This window comes from Pezoporus flaviventris, unplaced genomic scaffold, assembly GCF_033815535.1.
Source record: "Pezoporus flaviventris isolate CSIRO_AGI_PZ_B2104156 unplaced genomic scaffold, CSIRO_AGI_Pfla_v1 ptg000359l, whole genome shotgun sequence".
NCBI lineage: Eukaryota > Metazoa > Chordata > Aves > Psittaciformes > Psittacidae > Pezoporus > Pezoporus flaviventris.
Window position 1 is genome coordinate 23990 of NW_026892906.1, and position 14472 is coordinate 38461.

The 14472-nt window shown below is 61.4% G+C and overlaps 1 protein-coding gene across 1 annotated transcript; it reads left to right on the forward strand.

Moving 5' to 3' along the window:
* Positions 1-1982: 1982 nt before the first annotated feature.
* LOC133263591 (basement membrane-specific heparan sulfate proteoglycan core protein-like) lies at positions 1983-14198 on the forward strand (the record flags this gene model as incomplete). Its single annotated transcript, XM_061443429.1, has 8 exons — positions 1983-2096; positions 11068-11191; positions 11723-11800; positions 11916-11975; positions 13044-13153; positions 13237-13295; positions 13763-13923; positions 14073-14198. Coding segments are annotated over exons 1-8 (778 nt in total), but the record flags the coding sequence as incomplete, so codon positions are not given.
* Between the last annotated feature and the right edge of the window lie 274 nt (positions 14199-14472).

Consider the following 14472-nt stretch of genomic DNA (forward strand, 5'->3'; position numbering starts at 1 on the left):
CCATGGCAGCCCGGTACCCCGGCACCCCAGCATCCTGCCATGCCAGAACTGTGGTACCCCACCACCATGGGCCCAAGTACACCAGTGCCCTGACATCACGGCATCCCATTTTCCCAGCATCCCAGCATTATGGCACCCATCACCCTGGTACACCAGCACCTTGGTGTATCGGCACCCCGGTACCTTTAGCACCCTGGAACACCAGCATCCTGGCACCACGGCACCACAGCACCTTAGTGCCTCAGCACACCAGCATGCCAGTGCCATGGTACCCCAAGACCCCAGTGCCCTGGCACCCTAGCACCCTGCCATCACGGTGTCCCATCTCCCCCGTCACCCCTCAGTGGTGCAGCCCCAAAAGTGGATCCGCAGTGAACACTTGGGTTCGGGACCATGCTGCAGCCCAGCGCTGAGACACCACCGGTGACACTGAGCACTGAGCTGTGCCCCCTGCAGCTGAGGGACACCCCCCCCAAGTCACCCCAGGGTATGGATGGGGGACAGGGCCATAGGGGTCCCAGTGTGTTCTGACCCCCTCACCAGTGGCACTCACATTGCAACCGGCCTTGGGGCTGTCAGTGCAGATCATGGTGTGAGGACACCCACCCATCTGTCACCCATCCATCACCCATCCATCCATCCATCCATCCATCCATCCATCCATCCATCCATCCATCCAACATCCAGCCATCCATCCAACATCCAGCCAGGGATGCACCCCTCCATGCACCCATCCTGCACCCAGCACCCTCGGCACCCATCCTGCACCCAGCACCCATCCATGCACCCATCCATGCACCCATCCGTCCATCCATCCATCCATCCATCCATCCATCCATCCATCCATCCATCCATCCATCCAACATCCAGCCAGGGATGCACCCCTCCATGCACCCATCCTGCACCCAGCACCCATCCATGCACCCATCCATGCATCCATTCTGCACCCACACCCTCCTGCACCATCCTGTTCTCATCCTGCACCCAGCACTCATCCATGCATCCATCCTGCACCCAGCACCCTCCTGCACTCATCCTGCACCCATCCTGCACCCAGCACCCCTCCTGCATACATCCTGCACCCATCCTGCACCCAGCACCCTCCTGCACCCATCCTGCACCTATCCTGCACCCAGCACCTCTCCTGCATACATCCTGCACCCAGCACCCATCCATGCACCCATCCTGCACCCAGCACCCTCCTGCATTCATCCTGCACCCATCCATGCACCCAGCACCCTCCTGCACTCATCGTGCACCCACCCTGCACCCTGCACCCATCCTGCACCCAGCACCCATCCTGCACCCAGCACCCCTCCTACACCCAGCACCCATCCACGAACCCACCCTGCACCCCCACCCCTATACCCCCCCGTTCCCCCTGTAGCCCCCGCCCTGCCCCATGTGCTCGGGGGCTGCCGGCTCCCACGGGCTCACTGGGGTCCCCCCCCCGCGTCCCCGCCGCAGTTCCTGGCGCTGCCCCAAGGTGTCCCCACGCACCCCCTGTCCCCGAGGGACTTCCCCAGCGGGGTCCCCGTTCCCAGGGGTGCCCCTATGGCAACCCGTGTCCCCGCCACGTGCACGCCCGTGTCCCATTGGTGCCCCCATTCACCCCCCCCCCCCCGTCCCCTACGGTGTCCCCATGTCCCATGGGTGGGAGCTCCCCTATGAGCCCCCAGGGGTGCCCTCCCGCACCCCACGTCCCCATGGAAGCTCACGGGGGTGTCCCCACGCCCCCCCCCCCTTATCCCATACCCCATCCCCCTTCCCCCCCCCGTGTCCCCGGGTGACTTCCCGCAGTTCCCCCCTTATCCCCCTGTCCCTTTAAAACTTCCCAGGGGTTTCCCCCCCTTTTCCCTTCCCCCCCCCCCCCCTTTGCGCGCTCCCGATGGGCCCCGCCCCACCGTGGTGTGTGTGGGGGGGGGGGGGTTGGAGGGGGTCAGACCGGGTGGGAGGGGCGGCCCCGGGGCGGCGGCGGCGGCGGCGCGCACGGAGCGGAGCGGGACGGAGCGGGACGGGCCCGGGCGCAGCGGGCGATGGGGCCGCGGGTACGGGCGGTGCTGGGCGCGCTCCTGGCGCTGTGCGCGCTGCCGCGGGTGAGTGCGGGGCTGCGGGGTTGGGGGGTCCCCCCCACCCCCCACCTTGACGTTCGCGTTCTTCCCCCCCCCCCCCCTCCCCCCTTTCAATCATGGAGTTCGCGCCCTCCCCCCTCCTCCGGAGGTCGCTTTCGCATCCCAGAGTTGGGGTCCCCCCTCCTTGGATCGGGGTCTCCGGGGTTGGGGTCCCGCACGGAGCCCGTGGACTGCGGGTTCCCCCATGGATTGGGGCCCTAAAGGAGTTGGACCCCCGCTTCTTACACCCCCCCCCCCCCACCGTGGTGTTCGTGTCCCATTGTGGAGTGTGGGTGCCGCCCGGAGTTATTTGGGGTCTCCTAAAGGAGTTGGGGAGCTCGCGTTCCCCCCATAGAGTTCGTGTCAGCTCCCGCACTTGGGGTCCTTGGAGGAGTTAAGGGCCCCCCCGGAGGTCAGGTCCCGCCGTGAGCTTTGCCCCCCTCCCACCCTTTGGGTCCCGCCGCTAATTGGGGTCCCCTGAGCAACTTGGGGACCCCCCCTCCCCGAAGTTCGGGTCCCCCGAAGCATTTGGGATCCCCTTAAAGTATTTGGGGAGGTTGCGCTGAGCCCAAAGGAAATTTGGGGTCCCCCCCCTCTGTACATGAGGCCGCGGGGTCCCCCCGTGCTCTGCTTCCCAAGGGAATTGGGGTGTTTCCCCCCCCCCCCCCCCCCGACCCGAGGCACGGCTCCCTCCTGGAATCGGGGTCCCCCGGGGCACAGGATGCGGGGTTCGCAGCCCCGAAGGTATTGGGGGGTGCCCCCCCCCCAGCACCAAGTCTTGGGGTCCCCATCCCCATGCCCTGCCCCCTTGGGGTCCCCTGAACTGAGCAGGCGGGGGGGGGGGGTCCCGCAGGGCCTTGGGGTCCCCCGGGGGCACACGAGGTCACAGGGCCCTGCCCCTCCAGGGGTGGGGGGTCCCCACCGCCCCCCTTCGCTCTGGGTGGGGGGGTCCTATAGGGATGCGCTGTGATTTTGGGGTGCTGCCCCCCCCTTCCTGCCCCCCCATCACCCCCCCCCCCCCCCCGCCCCGTCTATATTTAAAGGTGACGGGTGGCGCCGGCCACCCTAAAAATAACCCACCCAAAATACCCCCCCTCGGGAGGGGGGGCAAGTCTGGGGGTGCCCCTGGGGATGGGGGGGTCCACAGCGTGGGGGGGTGGGGGCCAGTGACACCTCGGGGTGCCCCCTTTGGGGGTTCAGGGTGGGTTTGCGCCGTGGGGCTCTGCACCCCCTATTTGAGGGGTGGGGGCCCTAAACTGGGGAGAGGGGGTGATGGTGATGTGTGAGGGGGGGATGACGATGTGAGGGGGCCCCCCCCATGGCGGGGGGGGGGCGGTTTGGGGCTGATTCGGTGCCCGGCGCTGGGAACAGAGGGGGCCTTGTGCTGGGGCCATGCTGGCAGGGCTGCCCCCCCGCCGCCATGGGGCCCGCACCCACGTCCCAAGGGGGGGGGGGGGGGGTGATGCGGACAAAGAAGGGGGGGGGTCATCACCCCATTTATCACCTCCCCCCCAGCCCCATTCCTCTATGGGGCTGGGGACACCCTGATGCGCTGGCACCCCCATAACCCCCACCCGGGGCGCGGTGCTGAGGAATGTGCCCCCCCCCCCCGGGATAACCGCAGTGTTGGGGGGGGGACAAAGGGGGGGATCCCCACTCCCCCTATGGGGGGGTCCCGTGTGGGGCTCCCCCTCCCCAAGGGCTGCTAAGGGTTAATGTCGGGGGGGGGGGGGGGGGGTGCGGGCGCGGCTGGAATGTGCGATAAGATCATCAACCCTGGGGGGGCGAAGGGGGGGGGATGGGGTGTTGTGCCCTTCCCCCCCCCCTTGGGGATACTTTGGGGTCCGTTCCCCCCCCCATCCGCACGTGGCTCCACTCTCCCCCATCGCCAAAGATGGCCCGGGCCGGGAGGAGGAGGAGGAGGAGGGGGGGGGGAGGAAGGGCAAGGAGGGGGGGGGCAGCTCCGAGTCCCCTCGGCTCGCCCCGGGGCGTTCCCGGTCGCCCCCCCCATCCCAACCGCCCGAGCGGCTCTTTCGGGATAAATTAGGCAATGCCAGCGGCGAGGAATGCGGCGGGGGGGGGGGGGGGGGAGGAAGTTTTGGGGCCCCCCCGGGAGCCGCTTTGACCCCGCAGCTGTTTCACCCCCAAACCTCTGGGGGCCGTGGGGGGGTGAAGCAGCTGTGACCCCCCCCCCACGCCTCCGGGAGCAGCATCCCACCATCTGTGCTGGCACCGACCCCCCCATAGCGAGCATGGGGGGGCCCGCGCCCCCCCAAAATCCTGGGATGGGGAGGCTGGTCCCGGGGGGGGGGGAAACGGGGATTTTGGGGGGAACCACCTTTTCCATGCGACCTTGGGGGAACAATAAGGCTGGGGGGGGGGCGGCTATTAATAACCCCCCCCCGGGTATTATTCCTGGTGTGCGTCACCTCCTCTTCCTCGGCCGGATGAAGTAATGGGGGGAGCGGCCAGATTGGGGGGGGGAAGTTCAGATCTGGGAGGGAATGCCCGGATTTGGGGTGGAATGTCCGGAGTTTTGGGGGCTATGTCAAGATTTGAGATGAAATGTCCGGATTTGGGGGTTTATGTCCCGATTTGGGGTGAAATGTCCAGATTTAGGGGTGGAATGTCCAGATTTAGGGGTGGAATGTCCAGATTTAGGGGTGGAATGTCCATATCTGGGGGGCTATGTCCAGATTTGGGTGAAATGCCCACATTTTGGGGGTTATGTCCAAAACTGGGGTGGAATGGCCGGATTTGGGGTGAAATGTGGAGATTTGAGGTGAAATGTCCAGATTTGGAGTGAAATGTCCAGGTTTGGGGGTGGAATGTCCAGATTTGGTGGGTTATGTCCAGATTTGAAGTGAAATGTGCAGATTTGGGGTGAAATGTCCAGATTTGGAATGAAATGTCCCGGTTTGGAGTGAAATGTCCTGATTTGAGGTGGAATGTGCAGATTTGGGCTGGAAGGTGCAGATTTGGGGTGGAATGTCCAGATTTGGGGGGTTATGTCCAGATTTGGGGGGTTATGTCCAGATTTGGGGTGAAATGCCCCGATTTGGAATTAAATGTCCCGATTTGGGGTGGAATGTGCAGATTTGGGATGGAAGGTGCAGATTTTGGGGGGGGAATGTCCAGATTTGGTGGGTTATGTCCAGATTTTAAGTGAAATGTGCAGATTTGGGGTGAAATGTCCCGATTTGAAGTGAAATGTCCCGATTTGGGGTGGAAGGTGCAGATTTGAAGTGAAATGTCCTGATTTGGGGTGGAAGGTGCAGATTTGGGGTGGAAGGTGCAGATTTGGGGTGAAATGTGCATATTTGGGGTGAAATGTCCCGATTTTGGGTGGAAGGAGCAGATTTGGGGTGAAAGGTGCAGATTTTGGGTGGAAGGTGCAGATTTGGGGTGGAAGGTGCAGGTTTGGGGTGTCAGGTACAGAATTGGGGTGGAAGGTGCAGATTTGGGGTGAAATGTCCCGATTTTGGGTGGAAGGTGCAGATTTGGGGTGGAAGGAGCAGATTTGGGGTGTCAGGTGCAGGTTTGGGGTGAAATGTCCCTATTTTGGGTGGAAGGTGCAGATTTGGGGTGGAAGGTGCGGATTTGGGGTGAAATGTCCCTATTTGGGGTGAAATGTCCCTATTTGGGGTGAAATGTCCCTATTTTGGGTGGAAGGAGCAGATTTGAGGTGGAAGGTGCAGATTTGGGGTGAAATGTCCCTATTTGGGGTGAAATGTCCCTATTTGGGGTGAAATGTCCCTATTTTGGGTGGAAGGAGCAGATTTGGGGTGGAAGGTGCAGATTTGGGGTGTCAGGTGCAGATTTGGGGTGAAATGTCCCTATTTTGGGTGGAAGGTGCAGATTTGGGGTGGAAGGTGCAGATTTGGGGTGTCAGGTGCAGATTTGGGGTGAAATGTCCCTATTTTGGGTGGAAGGTGCAGATTTGGAGTGGAAGGTGCTGATTTGGGGTGAAATGTCCATATTTTGGGGTGGAAGGAGTAGATTTGGGGTGGAAGGTGCAGATTTGGGGTGAAATGTCCCTATTTTGGGTGAAATGTCCCTGTTTTGTGTGGAAGGAGCACGTTTGGGGTGGAAGGAGCATGTCTGGGGTGTCTGGGGGCTCTGGGTCCCCGCTCTGTGCGGGTCTCACCGCGGTGCCGGGGTCAGGTCCGTGCCCGCTGCTGGCGGCACCGGGAGCCGCTTCCTCCCCCCCGCGCTCCCCCGGGTGCGGGGCAGGATCTGGGCTGGGAGCGGAAAAAGTGAAGCGGCGGCGGCAGCGTCCGGGAGGGGGCGGGGGGGGGGTGTCCGGTGCGGGGAGCTTCCGGTAATGGGAGCCGGGACTGGGTGAGGGAGGGAGAGAGAGAGAGTGTGAGTGTGAGTGTGTGTGTGTGTGTGTGTGAGTGTGCGAGTGTGTGTGTGAGAGTGTGTGTGTGTGTGACTGTGTGAGTGTGAGTGGTGTGTGTGTGTGTGAGTGTTGAGTGTGTGTGTGTGTGTGACTGTGTGTGTGTGAGTGTGTGTGTGTGTGTGAGTGTGTGTGTGTGTGAGTGTGTGTGTGTGTGACTGTGTGAGTGTGAGTGTGTGTGTGTGTGAGTGTGAGTGTGTGTGTGTGTGACTGTGTGTGTGTGAGTGGTGTGTGTGTGTGTGAGTGTTGAGTGTGTGTGACTGTGTGTGACTGTGTGTGTGTGAGTGGTGTGTGTGTGTGTGAGTGTGTGTGTGACTGTGTGTGACTGTGTGTGACTGTGTGTGTATGTGAGTGTGTGAGTGTGAGAGTGTGTGTGAGTGTGATTGTGAGAGTGTGTGTGTGTGAGTGTGTGTGTGAGTGTGTGTGACGAGTGTGTGTGTGAGTGTGTGACTGTGAGTGTGTGTGTGACTGTGTGTGACTGTGTGACTGTGTGTGTGACTGTGTTGAGTGTGTGTGTGTGAGACTGTGTGTGTGTTTAAGTGTGTGTGTGTGACTGAGTGAGTGTGTGTGTTTGAGTGTGTGTGTGAGTGTGAGTGTGTGTGTGAGTGTGTGATTGTGTGTGTGTGATTGTGAGTGTGGTTTTGAGAGTGTGTGTGTGTGATTGTATGAGTGTGTGTGACTGTGATTGTGTGTGTGAGTGTGTGAGTGTGTGTGTGATTATGAGTGTTTGTGTGTGTGTGTCTGTGACTGTGACTGAGTGTGAGTGTGTGGCTGTGTGCGTGTGACTGAGTGTGCGTCTGTGACTGAGTGTGTGTGATTGTGTGTGTGTAACTGTGTGTGATTGTGTGTGCGAGTGTGTGTGTCTCTGTGTGTGTGATTGTGTGTGCGAGTGTGTGTGATTGTGTGTGATTGTGAGTGTGTGTGAGTGCGAGTGTGAGCGTGCATGTGTTTTTGTGAGTGTGTGCGTGTGTGAGTGTGAGTGTGTGAGTGTGTGTGTATGTGTGTGACTGAATGTGCGTGTGTGAGAGTGTATGTGTGTGTGTGTGTGTGTGTGTGCTTGTCCGGATGGGGCTGAGCACAGACACGCTCTGTGCATGGGTGTGGGAGCAATGTCTGTGTGAGCACGCACACACTCAGTGCCCGTGTGTAGGTTGATGGCCGAGCACAGACGCTCTCATTGCACGTGTGTGGGGCTGTAGCAGAGGACCCACACGCTCGGTACGTGCATGGGGGGGTGAAGGCAGAGCCCAGGCACCCTCAGTGCATGCATGGGTGGATGATGGCTGAGCACCCACACTCCTGATCCCGGTGTTGGGTCCATGGCTGAGCACCCATGGTGCATGGATGGGGGGGGCAGCAGCTGAGCACCCACAAGCTCAGCGCGCGCGTGGGCTCCTCCGTGCCTCAGTTTCCCCCTTTGCCCCCCCCAAGCACCCAGGGCTGGGCTGGCACCCACGGACACCCCCCCCCCCCCCCGAGCCAGACCCCCTTGGGGTGCGGGTTCCTCTCATGTCCCCCTCATGTCCCCCCTTTACCCCTCCCTGTCCGTCCCCCCCCGCCCCACATTAATCCCCCAGCACTTGTTTGCTCAGAAAGTGCTGCCCAGACGGATTCCTGACCGCGGCGCGGGGGCACCGGCCGGGGCTGCACACGTGTGTGCGCAGGCGTGGGGCGATGAGTGATGCACACGTGTGTGCGCAGGCGTGGGGCGATGAGTGATGCACACGTGTGTGCGCAGGCGTGGGGCGATGAGTGATGCACACGTGTGTGCGCAGGCGTGGGGCGATGAGTGATGCACGCGCATGTGCAGGCGTGGGGCGATGAGTGATGCACACGTGTGTGCGCAGGCGTGGGGCTATGAGTGATGCACGCGCATGTGCAGGCGTGGGGCGATGAGTGATGCACACGTGTGTGCGCAGGCGTGGGGCGATGAGTGATGCACACGCATGTGCAGGCGTGGGGCAATGAGTGATGCACACGCATGTGCAGGCGTGGGGCGATGAGTGATGCACACGCATGTGCAGGCGTGGGGCGATGAGTGATGCACACATGTGTGCGCAGGCGTGGGGCGATGAGTGATGCACACGCATGTGCAGGCGTGGGGCGATGAGTGATGCACACGTGTGTGCGCAGGCGTGGGGCGATGAGTGATGCACACGCATGTGCAGGCGTGGGGCGATGAGTGATGCACACGCATGTGCAGGCGTGGGGCGATGAGTGATGCACACGCATGTGCAGGCGTGGGGCGATGAGTGATGCACACGCATGTGCAGGCGTGGGGCGATGAGTGATGCACACGTGTGTGCACAGGCGTGGGGCGATGAGTGATGCACACGCATGTGCAGGCGTGGGGCGATGAGTGATGCACACGTGTGTGCGCAGGCGTGGGGCGATGAGTGATGCACACGCATGTGCAGGCGTGGGGCGATGAGTGATGCACACGTGTGTGGGCAGGCGTGGGGCGATGAGTGATGCACACGTGTGTGCGCAGGCGTGGGGCGATGAGTGATGCACACGTGTGTGCGCAGGCGTGGGGCGATGAGTGATGCACACGTGTGTGCGCAGGCGTGGGGCGATGAGTGATGCACACGCATGTGCAGGCGTGGGGCGATGAGTGATGCACACGTGTGTGCGCAGGCGTGGGGCGATGAGTGATGCACACGTGTGTGCGCAGGCGTGGGGCGATGAGTGATGCACACGTGTGTGCGCAGGCGTGGGGCGATGAGTGATGCACACGTGTGTGCGCAGGCGTGGGGCGATGAGTGATGCACACGTGTGTGCGCAGGCGTGGGGCGATGAGTGATGCACACGCATGTGCAGGCGTGGGGCAATGAGTGATGCACACGCATGTGCAGGCGTGGGGCGATGAGTGATGCACACGCATGTGCAGGCGTGGGGCGATGAGTGATGCACACATGTGTGCGCAGGCGTGGGGCGATGAGTGATGCACACGCATGTGCAGGCGTGGGGCGATGAGTGATGCACACGTGTGTGGGCAGGCGTGGGGCGATGAGTGATGCACACGCATGTGCAGGCGTGGGGCAATGAGTGATGCACACGCATGTGCAGGCGTGGGGCGATGAGTGATGCACACATGTGTGCGCAGGCGTGGGGCGATGAGTGATGCACACGCATGTGCAGGCGTGGGGCGATGAGTGATGCACACGTGTGTGCGCAGGCGTGGGGCGATGAGTGATGCACGCGCATGTGCAGGCGTGGGGCGATGAGTGATGCACACGTGTGTGCGCAGGCGTGGGGCGATGAGTGATGCACGCGCATGTGCAGGCGTGGGGTGATGTGTGACGTACACGCGTGTGTGCAGGTGTGGGGCGATGTGCGGGGCACATGTATGTGTGCAGGTGTGGGCTGATGGGTGCACACGTGTAGCAGTGTGAATGCGTGTGCACAAGCACATCCCTGTGTCACACGTGTGGATAGTGGTGCTGATACATGTGCACAGCATGTGTCAGTGTGCACACACATCCCTGTGTCACATGTGTAGGTAGTGGTGCATGTGCACAGCATGTGTCAGTGTGCACGCACATCCCTGTGTCACACATGTGGATAGTGGTGCTGATACATGTGCACAGCATGTGTCAGTGTGCACACCCATCCCTGTGTCACACATGTGGATAGTGGTGCATGTGCACAGCGTGTGTCAGTGTGCACACACATCCCTGTGTCACACGTGTGGATAGTGGTGCTGATACATGTGCACAGCATGTGTCAGTGTGCACACACATCCCTGTGTCACACATGTGGATAGTGATGCTGATACATGTGCACAGCATGTGTCAGTGTGCACACCCATCCCTGTGTCACACGTGTGGATAGTGATGCTGATACATGTGCGCAGCATGTGTCAGTGTGCACACCCATCCCTGTGTCACACGTGTGGATAGTGGTGCTGATACATGCGCACAGCATGTGTCAGTGTGCACACCCATCCCTGTGTCACACGTGTGGATAGTGATGCTGATACATGTGCACAGCATGTGTCAGTGTGCACACCCATCCCTGTGTCACACGTGTGGATAGTGGTGCTGATACATGCGCACAGCATGTGTCAGTGTGCACACCCATCCCTGTGTCACACGTGTGGATAGTGATGCTGATACATGTGCGCAGCATGTGTCAGTGTGCACGCACATCCCTGTGTCACACGTGTGGATAGTGATGCTGATACATGTGCACAGCATGTGTCAGTGTGCACGCACATCCCTGTGTCACACATGTGGATAGTGATGCTGATACATGTGCACAGCATGTGTCAGTGTGCACACCCATCCCTGTGTCACACGTGTGGATAGTGATGCTGATACATGTGCACAGCATGTGTCAGTGTGCACACACATCCCTGTGTCACACGTGTGGATAGTGATGCTGATACATGTGCACAGCATGTGTCAGTGTGCACACCCATCCCTGTGTCACTACACACGGATACTGGTGTGGATACATACCCATGGCCATGTGTCAGCGTGCACCCCATGTGTGTGCACACGCGTGTGCCGGTGCCGTGCGCCGGCACCCACCGGCGCTGTTGCGTGTCCCCAGGGCAGCCGGGGCCTGGCCGAGAGCTCCTTCCCCGAGGACACGGTGTCCGACCACGTCGGGGGCACGCGGGGACACCGCTTCTACCGGCACCTCTCCGATGACGAGGACCTGGTGGCGTCCGGCGGTAAGGGGGGACCGAGGGTGGCACCGGCGTGGCGGCGGCACCGCGGGTGCCGAGCGCTCTGTGCCCATTGCACCGGGGCCCTGGTGGCATCCAGCAGTAAGGGGGCAATGGGGGGGTGTCACTATGGATGGGTGCCACCAGGGTGGGTGTCACCGGGGGTGCCACTGGCTCAGTCCCCATTGCAGATGGCACCGGGGACCTGGTGGCATCCAGCGGTAAGGGGACAATGGGTGAGCGGATGGCACCATGGGTGGGTGCCACCAGGGCTCAGTGTCACCATGGGTGGGTGCACTGGGGGTGGGTGCCACTCACTGTCCCCATGCAAATGGCACCAGGGACTTTGTGGCATCAGGTGGGTGGGTGTCCCCGTGGCTGGATGTCACCATTGGTGCTCTGTCACGCTGTCCCCATTGCAGACAGCACTGGGGTGGCATCCAGGGTAAGGTGGCAGTGGGTGGGGGGGTGTCACCCTGATGGGTGTCACCGTGTCTGGGTGTCACCCTGGTGCCACCCTTGCTGTCCCCATTGCAGATGGCAGCGGGGAGGACGGCAGCGGCGCACCATGGCCGAGCGCTACCCACGTGCCCAGCGTGGGGCTGGCACCCACTGGTAAGGGGGCACCGAGGGGTGGCTCCCTGTCCCCCGCCTGTCACCGCGCTCAAGCTCTGTCTTCTCCATCCTCCTCTTCCTCTTCTTCCTCTTCCTCCTCCTCCTTCTCGGGCAGCGCCCGGGCCCCCCCCTGTGCCTGCGGGGATGGTGGTGGCCGAGGACGAGCCCCCACTGAGTAAGTGACACCTTGGGGGACCCCCCCCTGTTGCACCCCCAAGTGTATCCCCGGTGTTCCTTGGGGGGGGGGATGTGGGTAAATATGGGGTCACAGCTGGATATGGGGGTTGCAGATGCATATGGGGAGGTTATAGCTGAATATGGGGAGGTTATAGCTGAATATGGGGGAGTCACAGCTGGATATGGAGATTACAGCTGGATATGGGGGGTCACAGCTGGATATGGGGCGTCACGGTCTGGATATGGGGAGTCACAGCTGGATATGGGAATTAAAGCTGTATAGGAAGGTTACAGCTGGATATGGTGGGGTCACAGCTGGGTATGGGGATTACAACTGGATATGGGGGGGTCACAGCTGGATATGGGGGGGTCACAGCTGGATATGGGGGGGGTCACAGCTGGATTATGGGGATTACAACTGGATATGGGGGGTTACAGCACGGGTATGGAGGGTCACAGCTGGATATGGCGTCACAGCTGGATATGGGGGTCACAGCTGGATATGGGAATTAAAGCTGTATAGGAAGGTTACAGCTGGATATGGTGGAGTCACAGCTGGGTATGGGGGGGTCACAGTCTGGATATGGGGATTACAACTGGATATGGGGAGTCACAGCTGGATTATGGGGATTACAACTGGATATGGGAGGTTACAGCATGGGTATGGGGGGTCACAGCTGGATATGGCGTCACAGCTGGATATGGGGGTCACAGCTGGATATGGGGATTACAGCTGAATATGGGCAGTCACATCTGGTTATGGGGGTCACAGCTGGATATGGGGTCACAGCTGAATATGGGCAGTCACATCTGGTTATGGGGGTCACAGCTGGATATGGGGATTACAGCTGAATATGGGCAGTCACATCTGGTTATGGGGGTCACAGCTGGATATGGGGTCACAGCTGAATATGGGCAGTCACATCTGGTTATGGGGGTCACAGCTGGATATGGGGTCACAGCTGAATATGGGCAGTCACATCTGGTTATGGGGTGACGGGGGGGTATTTTTTGGGGTGCAGGTGCCTGTTTCTGACACCCCCCCCCGTTTCTTCCCCCCCCCCAGTTTACTTCCGGGCGCTGGTGAACTTCACCCGCAGCATCGACTACAGCCGGCGCCTGGAGGACCCCGACTCCGAGGAGTTCCGGGAGATCTCGGAGGCCGTGGTGGATGCGGTCAGTTTAGGGGTGCTGGGGGGGGGGGGGGGCACCCATAGGAGCACCCTGACCCCCCTTGTTCTGCCCCCCCCACCCCTCAGCTGGAGTCCGAGTATTACAAGGTGCCCGGGGAGCAAATGGTCAGCGTGGTGTTCATCAAGTGAGATTTGGGGGGTCTGGGGGGGGGTTGGGGGGCAAGGGAGGGCTGGGGTGGTTTGGGGGTGCAGGAGAGATTGGGATGGGGAGGATTGGGAGGGTTTGGGGTGTGTGTGGGGTGGATTTGTGCTGGGGAGTCTGGGGATCTAAAGGGGGATGGAGAGGTTTGGGGTGCAGGGGGTATTATGGGGATGGGGAGGTTTAGAGGGAGTTATGGAGGAGTTTTGGGGTGCAAGGGGGGGTTTGGGCTGGTGAGTTTGGGGGTGCAGGAGAATGGGGGGGGCGCAGAGAGGTTTTTGGGGGGTGGGGTGTTGCCGGGGGTTGTTTGAGGGTGATGGGGATGTCTTGGGGATGCTGTGGGGGTTTTGGGGGTGCCGGGGATGTTTGTGGGTGCCGGGGGGGGGTTATGGGTGGCTGGTTTATGGGCTCAGGGTGGGTTTTGGGGTGCTGACCCCCCTTTGCCCCCCCCAGGGAGCTGGAGGGTGACGTGTTCGTGGAGCTGGACGTGGGCTCGGAGGGCAACGGGGACGAGCAGCAGCTCGGGGGGGTCCTGCGGGACCTCCTGGCCGGGGGCTCCATTGCCTCCTACGTCACCTCCCCACATGGCTTCCAGTTCCGGCGCCTGGGGGCCGGTCAGTGCCTGGGGGGGGCGGTGGTTGTGGGGCTCAGACCCCCCCATATCAACCCATGCCATGTCACGGTGTGCCTTGACGCCCCCCCCATAGCCGTTGGGGGCTGTTGGGGTTCACACTGACCATATTCCCCCCCCCCCCCATCACAGTGACCCCCCATCCACGGCCCTGCACCGCCGCGGAGTTCACGTGCGGCAGCGGCGACTGCGTCCCCGGCGAGTACCGGTGCGACCGGCGGCACGACTGCCGCGACGGCTCCGATGAGCTCGGCTGCGGTGAGACCCCATAGCCCCCATGGCACCCCCATACCCCCCTGTGCCCCACAGACCTGCTGCAGCCCCAGACCCCCCCACCCATTCCCCCCTGTAACCCCCCTTATTACCCTCCCTAAGCCCCATACCCCCCCAAAGTGCATCCCTTATTTCCCCTTATAAGCCCCTCAGCACCCCCATATCCCACATAACCCCCCCATTTCTCCTTCTGCAATCTGATTTTCCCCTATCCCACATAAACCCTTTGCACTGCACCCCCCTCTAATCCCCCATGCAA